Genomic DNA, 19,456 nt, shown 5'->3' with positions numbered 1-19,456 from the left:
ACACTTGGCGGCGCTGCATCAAATAAAAGCGCTGCTTTTCAGTCACTCGGGCGGATCGGGACTGAGCAGTCCAGCTCATTGTGTTATTGAAACACTCGGCTTATTGTGTATTTGTTTGTTTTCTGTGTCACTCTATTTGTGCCTGACTGTAGTCTGTTAAGAGCCATTTAGTGCTCTGCTATTGTCTTTGTCACTCTTTATCATATAAAAGCATTGTCAAACCCCTACCAACTCCAATTAAAACTGTCAACTGTCATTCAACCATTTTAAATCTCTTGGTCTGTGTTACTTTCCTTCCCCTAGCAGAGCCGGTCGTATCAAAGGCGCAGGGCTGGACTGGCCATCTGGCATTCAGGGCAGATGCCCGGTCGGCCGGTGTCCTTTGGGGCCGATGAGGTGCTATTCAATGATTATTTTCCTCGATTTTACCCCGAGAAACCAGCCCACAATTTAGAAGGAGCAGCCCATTCATCCATTTAAAATATAGAGATCAAACTGAATATACGAATAATAATCATTGGTGGTAGAGCTATGGGCCAGAGACAGAGATGGGAAGGACGTGCAACAGGTTAGGGTAATAAAGGATAGGGATGGAAGTGTGTTGACAGATGCCATTAGTGTGATGAGAAGATGGAAAGAGTACTTTGAAGAGTTGATGAATGAGGAAAATGAGAGAGAACAAAGAGTAAAAGAGGTGACTGTTGTGGACCAGGAAGTAGCAAAGATTAGTAAGGATGAAGTGAGAAGGGCATTGAAGAAGAAGAAGAGTGGAAAGGCACTCGGTCCTGATGATATACCAGTGGAGGTATGAAAGTGTCTAGGAGGGGTAGCAGTAGAATTTCTGACTGGGTTGTTCAACAGGATCTTAGATAGTGAGAAGATGCCTGAGGAATGGAGGAGAAGTGTGCTGGTGCACATTTTTGAGAAGAAGGGAGACGTGCAGAGTTGTGGCAACTGCAGAGGAACAAAGCTGATGAGCCACACAATGAAGCTATGGGAAAGAGTAGTTGAAGCTAGACTGAGGTGAACATTTGTGAGCAGCAGTATGGTTCCATGCCAAAAAGAATACCACAGATGCAGTATTTGCTTTCAGGATGTTGAAAGAGAAGTACAGAGAAGGTCAGAAGGATTGATTGAGGTCAGATAGGCTGCATTGTGTCTTTGTAGATCTGGAGAAATCTTATTGACAGGGTGCCCAGAGAGGAACTGTGGTTTTGTATGAGGAAGTCTGGAGTGGCAGAGAAGTATGTTCAAGTGGTGAAGGACATGTATGAGGGCTGTAAGACAGTGGTGAGGTGTACTGTAGGTGTGACGGAGGAGTTCAAAGTGGAGGTGGGAGTACATCAGGGATCAGCTCGGAACCCCTTCTTGTTCGCTATGGTAATGGACAGGATGACAGATGAAATTAGACAGGAATCTCCATGGACTATGATGTTTGCAGATGACATTGTGATCGGTAGTGAGAGCAGGGAACAGCTGGAGGAGAAGCGAGAGGTTTGCCCTGGAAAGGAGGGGAATGAAGGTTAGCCGTAGCAAGACGGAGTTTCTGTGTGTGAATGGAAGGGACCCAAGTGGAAGACTGAGGTTACAGGGAGAAGAGACCAAGAAGGTGGAGGAGTTTAAGTATTTAGGGTCAACAGTCCAGAGCAATGGAAAGTGTGGAAAAGAAGTGAAGAAGCGTGCGCATGCAGGCTGGAACGGGTGGAGAAAAGTGTCAGGTGTGATGTGTGATAGCAGAGTTTCAGCTAAAGTGAAAGGAAAGGTTTATAAAACTGTGGTGAGGCCAGCGATGATGTTTGGTCTGTAGACAGTGCCACTGAGGAAAAGACAGGAGACAGAGCGGGAGGTGGCAGAGATGAAGATGCTGAGGTTGTTTTTGGGAGTGACCAGGATGGATAGAATCAGGAATGAGTATATCAAAGGGACAGCACATGTTAGAGGCTTTGGAGATAAAGTCAGAGAGGCCAGACTGAGATGGTTTGACATATCCAGAGGAGAGATAGTGAGTATATTGGCAGAAGGATGCTGAGTTTCCAAATGCCAGGCAGGAGACCAAAGAGGTTTATGGATGTAGTTAAAGAGGACATGAAGGAGGACAGGGTCAGATGGAGGCAACTGATTTGCTGTGGGGACCCCTGAAGGGAAAAGGTGAAAGGAAAAGAAGAGGTAGAGCTATGGGCCAAGGCCGGTGAGGAATCGGGCTGGGCCGGCGGGCCTAAGTCAAAATGCCAGGGCCGATTATTTGTGCCAGTCCAGTCCTGGTTGCCAGTGTGAGCTTCCTTTACTGTGTCTGCCCAAAATGTTACCCTCACAGTTCGAAACGAGTCCGGGAATGTGTTTTATCTCCCCGGTAGTACCTAGCACTATGTCCCTGGTAGGACATACGTACGTAGGAGATACAGCCACACAAAGACCTTCAGGAGACAGAGATTTTCAAAAACGTGCCCCGCCTGCGATGGTTCCTATCCCGGGTAAAAATCTTGGATTTGTCGGCCTTCTATCTCCAGAACGCCATGTCGCGGAGCGACGGGGCAGACACCGTTGTAAAACTCTGTCAAGGCATTCGGGCTAAATGGGCCCCGATTGGCAACGGGTCCACTATCTGACCCCAGGGTCCGCCTGAAGTTTCCCCCCGCCTGAACAGAGGAGACTGTACAGCTACATTCTGAGACAAAACTGACAGGGAGTCTGAAAAAACATGTTGAGTGTTTGCTGGATCACTCAGGAGTTCCAGACAACAAGTCCAAACCCCCGGCAGTTCAAGGTATAGTAAAAGCTTATAGTAAAAAAACAGGCTGATAGATGTGATGAGTCATGACGTTTTTGGCAGTACAAGCCTGATAATCGAAATCAATAAAGGTCCACCACCCGTCCGCCTCAGAAAAGCAAGAGAGGGGTTTTATTAGCTACTCAAAACAGCAAGTAATAAACATATAAGGCTCAAAATGATGGCTCTGGGAGATCTAGTTATCTAGAAGCACATTTCAGCAATAGAAACATGGATTTCAAATATTCTCTTCTTAGTGTATACAATTGATTAGTCTTGCATCACAATTTTGTAATGTCCTAGAATTCAAATTCTTTATTTGGGGACCTTTAAGAGATATGAGATTAAAATAAATGTATTAGATTAATCAATTAAAAATCCTGTAATTAATTAGATAAAAAAATTTGACACCACTAATAAATACGTTTTTGGGACCATGGCAATATTTAAAACAATGTTTTTATAAGTTTTTGGGAACAAATGAGTTAAGATAAAAACCCTGCATGTTAATGTAGTGCATGCGCTTCGGGTCATAATGAAGAGCTGGAACACAATCTATAACAGACATAGAAAACAAGAGGTGCATATTTATATGGCTCAACATACACGTAGACAAAAATGATCAATTGTGGGGTGCAAGACTACTTTTATGAAAGACAGCAGACAAACACATCAAGAACCTAAAATCGGATAATGAGCAAAACATAAAAGACTCACACAAAGGTTCAGATTACTAAAGAAAAATCCATTACACTTTAGGATACAAGTTTCCCTGAATACAAATACACCAAGGTTGAGGAAATGGTGCAAATGTTGTTTTCCTCATTAGTATTACATCTGACATGACATGATATAAAGACCCCCCCCACCAAACAAAATAAAAAAAACGAAAAGAAAAAACGTTGACCATTATCTGAGGACAACCCCCTCTGGCAACTGGTGTAGAGCTCTCTTTTGATAACATGAGAAACACAAGAGACAACTTATGACAAAAGGAGAAATTAAGAGTTAAATGATATGAGGGAGGTGAAAAAAACTGATGCAGCTCAGCAGTCCATTGGTGTGCCATAGGAATCAAAACAAAGAAAAGGACAATTCAGCCATGGTAAAATGAGTTGGACGGATGTGTTTGAAAGATGATGTACAGTAACAGACAGTCAATAATAGATTGAAGATGTTGAACAAGGCGTTTAGTGTCAGGAGAGCATTGGTTTTGGTATTGGCTGTGGTCCATGGGTCAGTTGGAATTCAGGAGCAGCAAGGAGCTTTTTTGTTTTGTGTTTACAGGGAAGTCTTTGTCATGCAGAGATGGGCAGGTTAAAGGGGTCATTGCGAAGTCTTCGTCTTAACTGCCATAATGCATGGTGTTACTGGGGATGACCATGGGAGAGGCCATGGAGATTGCAGCACCCCCCATGGTAAACTGGTTGGTGACCGGATAATATGTACCACTGCTACTGGGACCTGACTGGCCTGTTGTAGCTCCTGAAAAATAGAGCAAAGCATTACATTCAAGACTACCTCTGACTGTTTGCATGGTAATTTCCCCTTGCTTACCAAAGTGGGTTTCTGTACTGTGTTGATTATTAACTGGACATACCCTGGACAATTCCTGTGCTCATGATGGAGCCCATCCTGGAGTGGGTGTGGTTCACAATACCTGTGTTCACTGTAACAAAACAAAAAAAACAGTTATTTACTGTTAGATCAAAACATTAATTACACAGAGCACTTTTTTAAAGCAATAGTTCTGTGACTTTTACACAACCTTTCACTTCATTTCCAATACCCCAGGTCATCAAGGTCAAAACATTGTAGATCGGACAAAATAAGCAAACCACAGACCCATCTTGTTTACTTTGTCAAAATCGAACGACAGTGTTAAATCAAATGTCAGACACTCAATTCAACTATTTGTAAACCACTTTAAAACAACCATTGCTGCATACAAATTGCTGTACATAGAATAGAAATCCCTTATACAGTAGAGACAAGAGAAACAAAAAATAAAATGTAAGAAGGTATGTATACAAGTAAATACAATTAATATTAATATGTAGATAAGTTAAATGTAAATACTTATCAAATTTAATAACACAAAATACAGCAGACACCATAAAGCACTGAAACGCTAAGTCTAATGCTGAGTCACAGAACAAAGACTAGAGATGTGTTTTAAGATGGGTTTTAAAAGTGGATAGCGACGGAGATATTTAGCAGAAAGTCGTTCTAAAGGGAGGGTCCAGCAACTGAAAAGGCTCGATCACCTTTTATGTTACATCTTTATTATGGATTACTAAAAATTACGCATGTCTGATCTGCTTGATCATGATCGGCCGATAATTGGCAGTTTGTGCATGATCGTCTTTAATGTCATAATTTGCCCAATTGATCAATGGTGGCCTGTGATCGTGTCGATCCGGGCTGTGGGTTTTGACGTCATTGATTGGATCCGCGAAATAAGACATTAAAGCAAAAACAACCATGTGCTGTTCTGTGGTAGTGTATATGAAAACTAATCTATTTTTAGACTTATTGCGTGTTGTGGGAGTGGTTACGGTAAGGCTTTGTGCTGAGAGGTGGAAGTTCCCCCTCCACACGCTCGACCATCCAATCACAAAGTAATAGCCTATGTGTATTATTATTTTTTTTGACTGGTAAAAAGTCAGTAAACCCTTTTATTTACGTCAAAATGACGAGCTACAGTTTGTGTGTTATTTATTCAATTTTAACATCTTTTTAATTCCAACCAGTACCGTAGCTTTCATTACTCAGCGTTAACTTCAGCCAATCACAGATAGAACTAGCAGATTCATGTGCTGCTAGAACTAACACAGAAACACACATGCACAAAACTTTTGCGAGGATACGAGTGAAACTACAATAATATCAAACTTTGAGTTTAGCTATTCTCTTGGTGTGATTACATCAACACAGTTTGCGTAGAGAGGGGGGAATTTCTGCCGGAGTCAAACGGCTTCACATGGCGTCCTGTTCAGATAAATAAATAGTGGATGAAAATAGCCAGCTTCGGCAGCAGCAACACAATGTGAAGCTACGTAGCTCGGAAGTTAATCATATGGATGTGTTGAACCAAGATAGCAATGGTGTATAGCATTGTTAGCAATGTTCATGCATTGTTTTGTTGTAAACATGTAAAGATTACATGTTATATTTATTGTTTATCAGCGTTTTTGTTAATATAACCTTTTAGCTGACTTTTTTCTCACTAATGCATTTCAATGGGTGTCAATTAGACATGGATTTGCGCTTTGGCAGGGATTAGGCTTCTTCTTTTCCTTTCGGTTTTTCCCTTCAGAGGTCACCACAGCGAATCAGTTGCCTCTATCTAACCCTGTCCTCTGCATCCTCTGCTCTTACACCAACTACCTTCATGTCCTCTTTAACTACATCCATAAACCTCTTTGGTCTCCTGCCTGGCATTTGGAAACTCAGCATCCTTCTGCCAATATACTCACTATCTCTCCTCTGGATATGTCAAGCCATCTCAGTCTGGCCTCTCTGACTTTATCTCCAAAGCCTCTAACATGTGCTGTCCCTTTGATATACTCATTCCTGATTCTATCCATCCTGGTCACTCCCAAAAACAACCTCAGCATCTTCATCTCTGCCACCTCCTGCTCTGTCTCCTGTCTTTTCCTCAGTGGCACTGTCTACAGACCAAACATCATCGCTGGCCTCACCACAGTTTTATAAACCTTTCCTTTCACTTTAGCTGAAACTCTTCTATCACACATCACATCTGACACTTTTCTCCACCCGTTCCAGCCTGCATGCGCACGCTTCTTCAATTCTTTTCCACACTTTCCATTGCTCTGGACTGTTGACCCTAAATACTTAAACTCCTCCACCTTCTTGGTCTCTTCTCCCTGTAACCTCAGTCTTCCACTTGGGTCCCTTCCATTCACACACAGAAACTCCGTCTTGCTACGGCTAACCTTCATTCCCCTCCTTTCCAGGGCAAACCTCTCGCTTCTCCTCCAGCTGTTCCCTGCTCTCACTACAGATCACAATGTCATCTGCAAACATCATAGTCCATGGAGATTCCTGTCTAATTTCATCTGTCATCCTGTCCATTACCATAGCGAACAAGAAGGGGTTCCGAGCTGATCCCTGATGTACTCCCACCTCCACTTTGAACTCCTCCGTCACACCTACAGTACACCTCACCACTGTCTTACAGCCCTCATACATGTCCTTCACCACTTGAACATACTTCTCTGCCACTCCAGACTTCCTCATACAAAACCACAGTTCCTCTCTGGGCACCCTGTCAATAAGCTTTCTCCAGATCTACAAAGACACAATGCAGCTCCTTCTGACCTTCTCTGTACTTCTCTTTCAACATCCTGAAAGCAAATACTGCATCTGTGGTACTCTTTTTGGCATGGAACCATACTGCTGCTCACAAATGTTCACCTCAGTCTAGCTTCAACTACTCTTTCCCATAGCTTCATTGTGTGGCTCATTAGCTTTATTCCTCTGTAGTTGCCACAACTCTGCACTTGTTCTTAAAAATAGGCACCAGCACACTTCTCCATTCCTCAGGCATCTTCTCACTATCTAAGATCCTGTTAAACAACCCAGTCAGAAATTTTACTGCTACCTCTCCTAGACACTTCCATACCTCCACAAGTATATCATCAGAACCAAGTGCCTTTCCACTCTGCATCCTCTTCAATGCCCTTCTCACTTTATCCTTACTAATCTTTGCTACTTCCTGGTCCACAACAGTCACCTCTTCTACTCTTCGTTTTCTCTCATTTATCAACTCTTTAAAGTACTCTTTTAATCTTTCCATCACACTACTGGCATCTGTCACCATACTTTCATCCCTATACTTTATTACCCTAACCTGCTGCATGTCCTTCCCATCTCTGTCTCTTTGCCTTGCCAACCTGTATAGATTAGTCTCTCCCTCCTTACTGTCCAACCTAGCATACAAGTCATTGTAAGCCCCTTGTTTGGCCTTTGCCACTTCTACTATCACCTTATGCTGCATTTCCCTATACTCCCGTTTACTTTTTTCAGTCCTCTCAGTGTCCAACTTCTTCTTAGCTAATCTTTTTTTCTGGATCCACTTCTGTACCTCCTCATTCCACCACCAAGTCTCCTTATCTCCTTTCCTTCAAGATGATACACCAAGGACTGTCCTACCTGTCTCCCTGATTATATTTGCTGTAGTCTGTCTCAACTCCTTCCTGAAAGTCATACAACACTTCCTTTTTCAGCTTCCACTATTTCGTCCTCTGCTCTACTTTTGCCGTCTTTGTCTTCCTCACCACCAGAGTCATCCTACACACTACCATCCTATGCTGTCTGGCTACACTCTCACATACCACTACTTTGTCGCTGATCTCCTTCAGATGACGCCGTCTACACAAGATGTAGTCTACCTGTGTACTCCTACCTCCACTCTTGTAGGTCACCCTATGTTCCTGCCTCTTCTGGAAGAAAGTATTCATGACAGCCATTTCCATTCTTTTTGCAAAGTCAACCACCATCTGTCCTTTTGCGTTCCTCTCCTGGATACCCAACTTGCCCATCACCTCTATTTCCTGCACCAATGTGTCCATTGAAGTCTGCACCAATGACAACTCTCACATCTAGGGATGCTCTGCATCATTTCATCAAGGTCCAACCAAAAGTTCTCCTTCTCCTCCAGCTCACATCCTATCTGTGGCGCATACCAACTAACAACATTGATCATCACAACTTTGATTCCTCCTCACTCTATCTGACACTCTTTTTACTTCCAGGGCGTTCCTAACAAACTCCTCCTTCACGATAACGCTTACTCCATTTCTCTTCCTATCTACATCATGATAGACTTGAAACCTGTTCCTAAACAACTTCTAGCTTTGCTCCCTTTCCACCTGGTCTCCTGAACACACAGTATGTCCACCTTCCTCCTCTGCAGCATGTCAACCAGCTTTCTATCTTTTCCTGTCATAATTCCAACATTCAAAGTCCCTACTCTCAGTCGTAGACTCTTGGTGTTCCCTCTTCTCTTTCTTCCTACGAACACACCTTCCTCCGCTCCTTCTTCAAGTTTAGTAGTCCAGTTTCCACCGGCACCCTGTAGTTCAACAGCACCGACGGCAGTCGTTGTTAACCTAGGCTTCGACCGATCCGGTATAGAAGTCATATATTTGATTTGCATGTTTGATTTGGCCAAAATTTTACGTCGGATGCCCTTCCTGACACAATCCTCTGTATTTATACAGGCTTGGGACCGGCACAAAAAAACACTGGCTTGTGCCCCATTGCGGCTACATTTGGCAGGGATTAGGCTGTAGAGTATATATACAAATTGTTTACCCAAGTATAGTTCTCCATCTTCTGATTGAATTGGTATAGTTTTTTTCCCCAAACTCGTTGATTGACCCCCAAAATCTTGAATTGTTTACCCAAGTATAGTGCTCCATCTTATGATCGGGTCTGTGATTGGAAATCAGTTTTTTTAAACTCGCTGATCTGCGATCGTGCCCCAAATATCCTGATCGTGTATAGCCTATATATAGAGTGGAACCCCAGAGTTTAAACATAATTCGTTCTTGTGAAATGATCAAAGTCCGTATTCAACCTTCGAAACGTTTTTTTCCCATAGGAAGAAATGTAAATTTAATCCATTCCCAAGCTCCAACTACAGTAAATTCCCAATTTAATTTCCATTTATGTAAAAAACATGTACACTCTGCAGTATTTAAAAACAAAACAAAAACGTACCTTTTTTTTGTGGTTTGATGGCATCAGTGGATGAAAAATGCACTCACAGATGTATGGAGCCTGTTGTAAATTCCTCATTATTGCTATGTTAATGCATGCTTTAGTTCAGTGCTGTGTTTGTTCATTTTACATTGGGCATATTGTTAGACTAGTAACTTGCGTGCGCTGTTTAACGTCAGGTCCATTGTTGAACAGCCAACTTCTCGTGTCAGTATTTACAAAAGTCGTCACAGTATTTACAACGGCGAGATTATTTCCTTACTTAAATCCACTGTGGTTCGTAGCAATTTTCGTTTTTCTTTGCTCTTTCTCTGGGCCAGTAGTGAAGAAAATTGCCGTGGAAAAATCAAAATGTACGGACCAGCTCCGGGAGTGTTCACGTTCTGGCTCCAAATGAGCACCGCCTCGCTTTGACTACATGACGTGTGCATTTGGCATCGCTTGGCTTGACTCGGCTATCCATTTAAGGTACGTTCGGCTTTGCTTGGGAGTTCGGACCTCGAGAATTGGCGGGTGGTCCTAAATATTTACTAGCCAATTTGGCTGGTAATGCAAGTAGGCATAGACCTTTTTCACAAAACACAAAACAAGTTAAGTGATCGTTGTGCACAACAACTTCTGGTGTAGTTCGCAGCGACTGAAACAATGTAGCAGGTGAAAAATAAAAGCCACTGTATCGTACTGGGATGCTCTTCCTGCGTTTTAAATATTATTAAAGCAGCCTTACTTTTAATTTCATTCGTTTGCCTGCCACACGGAACTAAAACAGAAGTGGATTCGAGCAATTCGGCAGGATTAAAAACCACATTTTATTATCAGGAAAGGGCAGCACGCAAGTCTACATTAGCATTTCACCTCCAATGATTTCGTATTGGGGCTAAAGTGTGGGGATAGGCTCCAGCCTATCCAGCCCCCTGCGACCCTTGTGAGGACAAGCGGTTAAGAAAATGGATGGATGGATCACGCCCACGATAGACAGAGAGGATAATAATATTTAGGTGTAGCCTACATGTGTACATGTTATTTATTGTAATAATTTATATCAGTTAAAGATATCCCCAACAACATCATCTCCTCACTACTGCAGAGCGGGGTACTTCGTCATGTAATGGCAACTCGAGAGGCTGTCACTTGCTCTATTTTCATGCGCTTGCCTCCAGTACGTGGATGGGCTTCACATTAGCCGTTAGCTTGGAGAAATACATGACAATAAAAGCTTGTCCCCGCCAGCACAGTAATATTGGTGTTTCGGTGAGTAGTTTCTTCCTTGGCAAATCGTGACTCTCTTATCATGGCAAGACTACGCTCACTGACTGAACTGGTAAGGCAGTATGTTCACTCAATGAATCGTTCCTGAACCGGAAATGGCAGCACGTTTACACGCTGACTGATACGTTTGTGAACCGGAAATTGCAACGCGTTCACTCACTGACTCGTTTGCGTCTTCACAAACTGGAAGCTTTTCCTCACTGACTTGTCGTGAACACCAATAGCGTAGCTGTATGTTCAGTAAAATCCCGCCCCCATCTGACGCTGCCTGATGATTGGTCGTTCGCGAAGATTGTCGACATGAGCGTGGCTGAGCTCAAATTAACTGAGAAAAGAAACACCTCACGAAGTGATCCGTTCACTGAAAAGATTTGTTCTTTTTGAACGAAACGGTCGTGAACGACACAACACTAGTCCTCTATCTTCTTACTATCAATTAGGCCAACAGAGTTAGCCGCTACCTTCGTACCTCCGTACGACTGTGGGGGGAGCTTGTATGTGGCTTAATTACAGAAAACTACGACCAATCGTAAACTAACCGATCATATTGCTATTTTAAGAGATTGATGTAGGCGAGTCTTATGCCCAGTTCAACCTCTGAAAATATAAAAACAATTGCCACAGTATTTTGGATTATTTTGGCATTCAAGCCATACACATACATTATCACAATGAAGAGAAGGCATAGAACTTTGGATCACGTTAACAATAGTGAACGTTTTAATGAACATAATTTGAACATTGGTACAATATCAAGTTTAAGGTTTCATAGGAGAATGAACATATGTGTATGAAAACGAATGTGCTGTGTCTGAAGCTTGGATGCAATTCATCCAGTTTCTTGATACCGGATAACTGCATGGAAATGAAAACAATAGTGGAAGTGAACGTTCATCTCAATGCAATGAGTTGTGTCTTGCTTGATTTATTCATCTATTCTTTGAAAACAGATTGCCATTTAAGTTTTGATCATCATCGTTAACAAAGTTTGAGTTATACTATTTTTTTTATTACAATATCTTTGGATTTTGGCAAAAAAGGATTCCCATCCTCAAGATCGGTAGGATGACAGTTGGTTTCAGAAACATTTTTTCTATTAAATTTCTAATTGCATTCTGGTTAAATACACAATATAATTGTGTTGTAATTCTCATTTAAATCTGAAAACAGATATAAGTATGCCACATGGTATATTCAAACTATAAATAAATAATATACTATAAACGAGTGGACAGACATTATTGTGGACATTTACAAAATGTGGAAAATAACGGCACACATCAATCATAGAAGAAGACAATTAGTTTCCTGCTGGGAGAAGTGGGTTAAACCCCTGAGACCAGACTTTAAATTTGGTAATGACTGAATATGGTGATAAAAAGAGATCATTCCCTATTTCTTCTATAGTTTTATGTAGTTACTTGTGGGTATATGAGTATGTATATGTGCATTATTTGGTGTATTGCACAAAATTGCATTAAGAAGGTATGTGTTTAGCACATATAGAATGTGATTTTAAGTTTTTTTTCTTGTTTTTGTTCTTCGCTGTAAAGAAACCAGTAAAAAGTTAATTAAAATAAGCCTTAGAATACCTACTAAACATCAGAAAGTCTAGGATGCATATAACACTGAGCCTTGCAGAGGCTACAATGAGTAGAGTATAAGCTTACCTTTAGCTGGTCCTTGAAAGCTCCTGATAAACATTCACCTATTTCAAAGCGATGGTGCGAGGAAAAGTGATAGGGGAAAAAAAACCTTCAGCGAATTGAGTGAAATCTCCACTTAGAGTGATCTAATAAATACTGTATGTTCTATGAATCCCTTAACATTTCAGGTATTTAAAAGTTAGTGGTGCACAGTGTTCCCTTTAAGCTGTGTGGCTGGGCCAGTGTGCTACCTAGTAGCCTACCAATACGGCAAAAAAAACAAAAAACAAAACGAACACAAAAAAAATCGCGTGTAACAGAAAAACTGGCGCATATGGGGCAAAATGAATGGTACCACTGTCTTCAGTGCGAAAAACGGATGTAGAAAATATTTACAGGTAGTCCTCAACTTACGAACACAATGGGTTCAGAGAGGTTGTTTGTAAGTCAAGGTTGTTTGTAAGTTGAATGGCATTAAATTGTTAAAAAAAAAATTAATGTTAGGAAATTATTTAAAAAAAATAAAAATAAAATATGTGTAACTTTTTTTTTAAATAAAACACATTCAATTATATACAGTATATACTTTCTATGCAGTACATACACTAAATTAAAAAAATACATTAAATTACATCATCCATCCATCCATTATCGGAACCACTTTTACTCACAGTAAATTTAATTTAATTTTCACAGTACAATGCAATAAAAACAAAATAAACATGCTCACTGTATATATATGGTAGAGGAGTTATTGAGTTGAGTTCATGTGAAGCTGCTGAAGTTTCCGACTGTCCGTGAAGTGCACATGAATATGATTGGCGCGTATGACAAGTTAAGATGGCGACTGTCGAGTCAGATTCAAGTGATTTTGATGTTGCTAATACGCCAATAAAGAAGACGACTAAAGGCTGCCTCTCATGAATATCCTCCAGGAGAGCCTCTGAAATTTACTCAAAGTGTGGCGCCGATATTGGGTGCACGCGCCGTGGCTTCTGTGCCACACATCGCCGGACAGAGAAATAGTTGAAATGCTTTAATGGTGCAGTGGTGCAGTGGTGCTCGGCGGGGTTGTGGCAGAGAGGGAAACTACAGTAGAGTACTGTACCGTAATGTATGATGTAGTGCGCACTTAAAAATATTAACTTACGAGCGAAATATGGCATTTATGGACATCAGTCAGTCCTTGTTCGTATCTGTGAATGTTTGTATGTTCGTAACTAGAGGACTACCTGTATGTCAGTCTTGTTTATTTTTTTATCCAGACCAGTGTCATCTGTGCATGAACATGGCTTGAAGACAAAACACCACTGGTCCATTTACAGCGAGTTAAGAAACACCTTTAAAAAAAAATTTAAATGGTGGAAAATTAGACAAATTTTGAAAGAAAATAGAAAATGGTGGACTTCCTAGGCATCTCCAAGAGGCTATTTTTGAATGTTATGACTTCCAATTTTCGTAAACCGAGGTGAAATATAGAGGCATGGCTACTTCGTTAAACATTAGTTGGGGTGCTAGTAGGCCTTTAAAAAAAAAAAAAACAACACACAATAACTTTTTGTTGCCAGGTTTCGACCAAATTCAGTGTCATTTTTCTTGGTTAAAAGCGCGTCGCCATGGCAACAGCCTGCAACGCAATAAAAATCTTTGTTTTTATTTTTCACCTTGAACATCTTCAGATTAAACACCCAAAGTTTCAAGACAATCAATTTCAATAAAAACTCTAGGAGGAGTTTTTTATGTGACCTCTGTGAAATTCTAAATGGCTGACTATTTTCTAGGTATTGAGCTTTACATAAGCCTCCAACTTTTTGTAGAACATGGCGAAACGTATAACGAAGGCCGTTCCGTTAAACATTTGTAGGGGTAGCTACTGAGCCATTTTTAAACTACACAACAAACGAATAAAATATTATTTTGTTCGGCCTGATGTGTGTGCAAACTGCAAAGTTTCATGAGTTTTCGTTCATGTTAAGATCCTCAAAAAAACAGCATTATTTTCTTGGCGAACTACGCGTTGCCATGGCAAGTTTTTCACAAAACCGGACAAACTTCGCGTTTTAACATTGTGAAGGCACATACCCCATACTGAGCAAATATAATGTACAAATCTGGTTAACCAGCTATGAGAAAAACATAAAAAAATAACAAATAGATTTCCTGTTAGTAGGTGGCACTATCACTACGATGAAAAATAGGTCAGTACCCTTGACTTCAATCAAATCTGTGATATTTTGAAAAGGTAGGATTATCTGGGTCACGTTAGAGCTTTTATTGTCAAGGTGAATCGTCAGCGTTGTGGCGCTGCATAGGCCACACCCTCTGCCAGAAAGTAAAAATATTTGGTCTGAGGCATGATCAACACCTTGAGGCTTTTCTGACAAATATTCAACTGGATCTGTTCATCAAGCAATAAAATACAGCAAAATATTGTCCTATAGATGTCATAAAGACACAATTATTATTATACATGTGAAGATTATTTGGGCGTTATTAAGCATTTCCTCTTTTGTGGCAAAAGAAATATGAAAGGCAAAATTTGATGTACCGCACCCATTATATATTTGGAAAACTCAATGTTTTTGTTCCTGTTATAGTCCCAGGTCTTCAGATCGTACAGAGCAAGTTTGAAGTCAATTGGATGAAACCTCTAGGACAAGGGTGAAAAACGATGACCCCCGTAAATGTGCAACAGCCACTGCTGCACACCTTTAGCTCAGGGTGGGTTGGTGCAAACAGACGAGTATGATGACTTGGTTGGACTATGTTTAAGAAAATGAAACAACTTTACAGTATCATACTATATTACAAATGCTGCTTTTTATCGTTTTTAACCATTCATTTACCATTTCCACATTGTAAATCAGTCCTGTCAATATATTTACACGTTACCTTGCTTTCTGGATCTAGTTGAATTGCAATCTGGGGGGGGGTTCTTCTCACACCAGTCCATAGCGGACTAAAACTAATCAGTTTTGCCTAAAATTTAGCCTAACAGTCATCAAATCATTTCATGTGATTCAAGTTTAACAAAATTAAACTTGATGATTTGTGTTTGAAAATGCTTCTCATTTTCCCAGACATAGCTGTGCAAATTCTCACACATTGCTCCGATCTGAGATAAGCATTTTCTATTAAAGTGCAATTTTAACTCAGTTAATTTGAAGTTGATCTGCTGGTAAACTGATTGACTCCACATTTTCTGTCTTTGCATGAAAGCTGACACATTTGTGCTGGTAAACTGATTGACTCCACATTTTCTGTCTTGCATGACACATTTGGTGAGGATTTGGTTAATTTGTGTTTAGATGGGAGCCTTGTCAAAAATGTGACAATGCTGTCGAGCGTTGCACAGTGACAAAACACGGAGAATGACGTACCTAGAGGGATAAGGTTGTTGTGAGAGACTGATGGGCCACTGCCAATGACTGTACTAAGGTCATAAGCTGCAGGCATTCCTGGATAGGATGATAAGAAACACAGCAATCACCAATATTAACACAGATAAACATCACTCGCACCAAAGTGGCACCAATGGAATCACAGTTTCAAGCAGAGACGTTTATCTATTTTTGCGCTCTGGACGAAAGAATACCCCAACCACCCCCACCCCCCAAATTACTTTCCACCAACACAACAATCAATATATTATATTACTTGGATTATTTTATTACATATCTTAAATATAAAAACGTAACTGGAACAATGAAAGACCATCATTAAATACAATACAATATACAAATTGCACATACTTGAGAAATCTCTGAAGTGAAAAAAAAAACATAAAAAAAAAATCCTGCAGTAAATTATTTTTCAACCTGGGTTTCCCCACCCAGTTTAGAACTGGCAGGTGTGAAGTGCAGTCTAAAACATGACTTTTTAAGCCTTCTTTGATGCAAAATTATCAATGACATCATCATAATCTTTTTCTAAACTGGGCACACGATGGCTTCTTTTTCTCGTACTTTTGATCCGTCATCTTTATTTAAGTCTCAACGTTATAACATGATGACTAAGACCTTTTGCACTAGCTTTTGCCAACACCGTCCGTTCACCCATCAATCAACCGGAGTCTCCTTTCAAATCATTACTCATTTATTTCTCTCATTTCTTTTATTGTTTGTGTTGTCTTGTTCTTACATTTGCTTTTATTGTACATGTTCTAAAAAATACCAAACTTCACATGTACCGTATTTTCACGACCATAAGGCACACCGTATTATAAGGTGCAGTCTCAGTTACGTGTGTTGTCTTGTTCTTACATTTGCTTTTATTGTACCGTGTCTTGTTTATCTTACGCTAAAATTTGTAAGCTACTTAGGCCCAGATATCTCTCTGTTCCGTGCTTCAATGTGTTTCTTGACATGTGCTGTTCATATTCATTAACTCTTTTACTGCCAAAAACGTTAAATGACGTTTAGTAAAAACCTACGGGGGAGCGCCAAAGACGTTAAAAGATGTTCACCAAGTCTTTTGGGGGGAAACAGGTGGAGGAAAGCCTTGGCCAGCTGTGCTGAAAGTATCAAGCAGATCTAGTTAGTATAATGCCTATTTTTGGCCCCTAGATGGCAGCGATGACTCTCTTTGGACAAGATTGGGTAGGCGTCAGTAGAAGACGTGAGGCGGAGCTAGAGTGTTGAGGGGACAATGGCTGAGGAAGCCAAAATGGCGACTGGTTGCAAGCAGCTCACGCTTGAGCATTTTTTTCAAAGACGAAAAGCATCGACCAAAGCTAAAGAGCACATTGATGACGACGATGATGATGATGGTGAGACTGCGAGGTTGACGCCGAAGTTGGAAGCGTTGACGCCGAAGTTGGAAGCGTTGACGCGGCGGCTATGATCACGTCATAAAGCCTCACCGGCTAGCGATGCTAACGCCGGAAAAGGCGGAGCACAACCGAGCACGCTCAGGCAGACGTTCAATCGGACGACGAAGAGTGCCCCGAGTCCAATGCATATTCGTCGGAGGAGTGGGTACAGTCTGATCACGGACAAGACACTGGTTATGGACTACGATGCCACCATGAATGGAGCGGATAAGATGGATCATCCACCCGGTATAGGAACTGAAGGACATGAGGAAGCCAGACGTAACACCACCGTAACGTCACCGTATCATGATCCTGAGAGTAGACTTGATGGCAACTTGGCCAAACACACACTGCAGTATATACTTGCTATTCCCCAGAAAAAAAAACCAGCAAGAAAGTGTAGCGTCTGCACGCTAAGGGGCTATCGCAGTGAAACTAATCTGTTGTGCAAATCCTGCTGCATCCACTTGCACACAGGGGAGTGTTACAAAAAGAAAAACTGTATTTGAAACATCCACACAATTGTAAATATTACCACGGTTGCACACATTTGTAAATAGTTTGCCAAATTGTTACACTGTTGAATGTAAATAAACGTATTTTGCTATCAAAAAACACTTTTTCAATGTTGGTGGTAGTGTTTTACAGAAGTAAAGCACTGTTTAGGTGCTTGTGGCATCATTCATGGGAAAAAAAAGGTGTCAAATTCTCTAGAGTGCATGAAATAATATCGTTTCACAAAAGCTTGATTTCTCCGTTTTTTGTTTCAAAACAGAGCATTTGGGTGAAACCATTTTCTATTGTTGATTACTGAAAAACGGAATAAGGTAGAAAATAACTTTTTTTTTCTGATGAAAGATGAAAGTCCAATCTTTCATTTGGTAGTACAGTATGTGTGTTTCCATAGTCCAAACACAAAATTTTCTGTGGACCTTGAAAGATCAGTCAAAATGCTTAAATCGGCTGGCACTGACGGCATCCCTTTTCTGAAAACGTCTGGCAGTCAAAGAGTTAATGGACTAACTGCGGGTATGGATGCAAGCTGGGAAGCTACAGATGAATTGCCCCTTGTGGGAAAAATAAAACTGTCAAAATCTTGAGTCTCTTCTTAAGGAGGTAAAATGTAGGCTCTATTGGGTTAGGGTCTGGTGATTGATTTGGCCTTTGACCTTGCACTTTTCCCCCCTGATGACATTATATTGTTATATTATATGTATTATATTATAATGTTAACGCTTCTCCTGAATGGATTGGACACATTTTCTGTAAATAGCTAAATACAATGTTTTGTAGACTTTAGAATTAATTCTGCTACGACAATAATAAGCTACATCATTAATAAAGAGTTTGTTCTATTTTTTAGTTTAGTAGTAGTACTAGTAGTAGTCTAGTTGTATTTCTATAGCACATCCCATACACAAGGCAACTCAATGGGCTTGACACAAGCAAAGTCACAACATTTAAGAGGAAAGCAAAGAAAGAAGAATAGTGTTCTAAAATTAATAATAACTATTATTTAAAAAAAATGTTAAGAAGACCTTAATCAAAGGTATAGTTTTTAACCTGGATTTAAAAGCATTTACATTGCATTAACGTAGAACCCTGCTAGGATTCATCTGATTGAGTTCAAACTTTGACTGTACCATCTCAAGACATGGGACAACAACTGGAGAAGGAATCTTTGAGTTTTCACAATACAGTACTTTATGATGGTTGCAAGGCATCAAATTTTTCATTTATTTACTTCGCCACAAAGGAAGAATGCTTTATAACTCCCATGTACATGTTTTAAAAAATACCAAACTTCACATGTACCGTATTTTCACGACCATAAGGCACACCGTATTATAAGGTGCAGTCTCAGTTACGTGTGCTATTTCTAGTTTTAACACACAAATAAGACGCACCGCAGTATTGGGCGCAGGCACAGTTGTACTTGAAGTATATAACACATGTACTCACGTTGCTTTTGATCAATCCTAATCCACAAATCCATCAGTCTTCATCTTCTGCATCCGAAACGAACAACTGGACAAGTTCTCCATCAAACATGCAAGGCTCCGTCTCATTGTCAGTCTGTCTCGTTCTTGTGCGGGACCTCGGAAATGATGCCAGCGCTCCCACACTGCTAGTAACTTGGCTTTGAATGCCCCATTTACACCAATGTCCAACGGTTGAAGCTCCTTAGTCAAGACTGGCGGAATGATATCA

The 19,456-nt window shown here is 40.6% G+C and overlaps 1 protein-coding gene across 4 annotated transcripts in view; it reads right to left on the bottom strand.

Moving 5' to 3' along the window:
• Positions 1 to 3,325: 3,325 nt before the first annotated feature.
• The window catches only part of carm1 (coactivator-associated arginine methyltransferase 1), a 139,978-nt gene continuing 123,847 nt past the window's right edge, over positions 3,326 to 19,456 (bottom strand). The window contains exons 14-16 of one of the 4 annotated variants that reach the window (XM_077556213.1): positions 15,813 to 15,890; positions 4,368 to 4,436; positions 3,326 to 4,252 (exon numbers count right to left, since the gene is read on the bottom strand). In XM_077556213.1, coding sequence (XP_077412339.1) covers positions 4,113 to 4,252; positions 4,368 to 4,436; positions 15,813 to 15,890 — 287 coding nt within the window. In that variant the 3' untranslated portion in view covers positions 3,326 to 4,112. Of the gene's footprint in view, positions 4,253 to 4,324; positions 4,437 to 15,812; positions 15,891 to 19,456 lie in introns of all 4 variants that reach the window. The other 3 variants (XM_077556215.1, XM_077556214.1, XM_077556217.1) reach the window with 3 other exon arrangements.

This window comes from Vanacampus margaritifer, chromosome 2 (genome assembly GCF_051991255.1).
Source record: "Vanacampus margaritifer isolate UIUO_Vmar chromosome 2, RoL_Vmar_1.0, whole genome shotgun sequence".
Lineage (NCBI taxonomy): Eukaryota > Metazoa > Chordata > Actinopteri > Syngnathiformes > Syngnathidae > Vanacampus > Vanacampus margaritifer.
The sequence above is the reverse complement of the archived record's forward strand: the minus strand, read 5'-3'. Positions and strand labels throughout refer to the sequence as shown.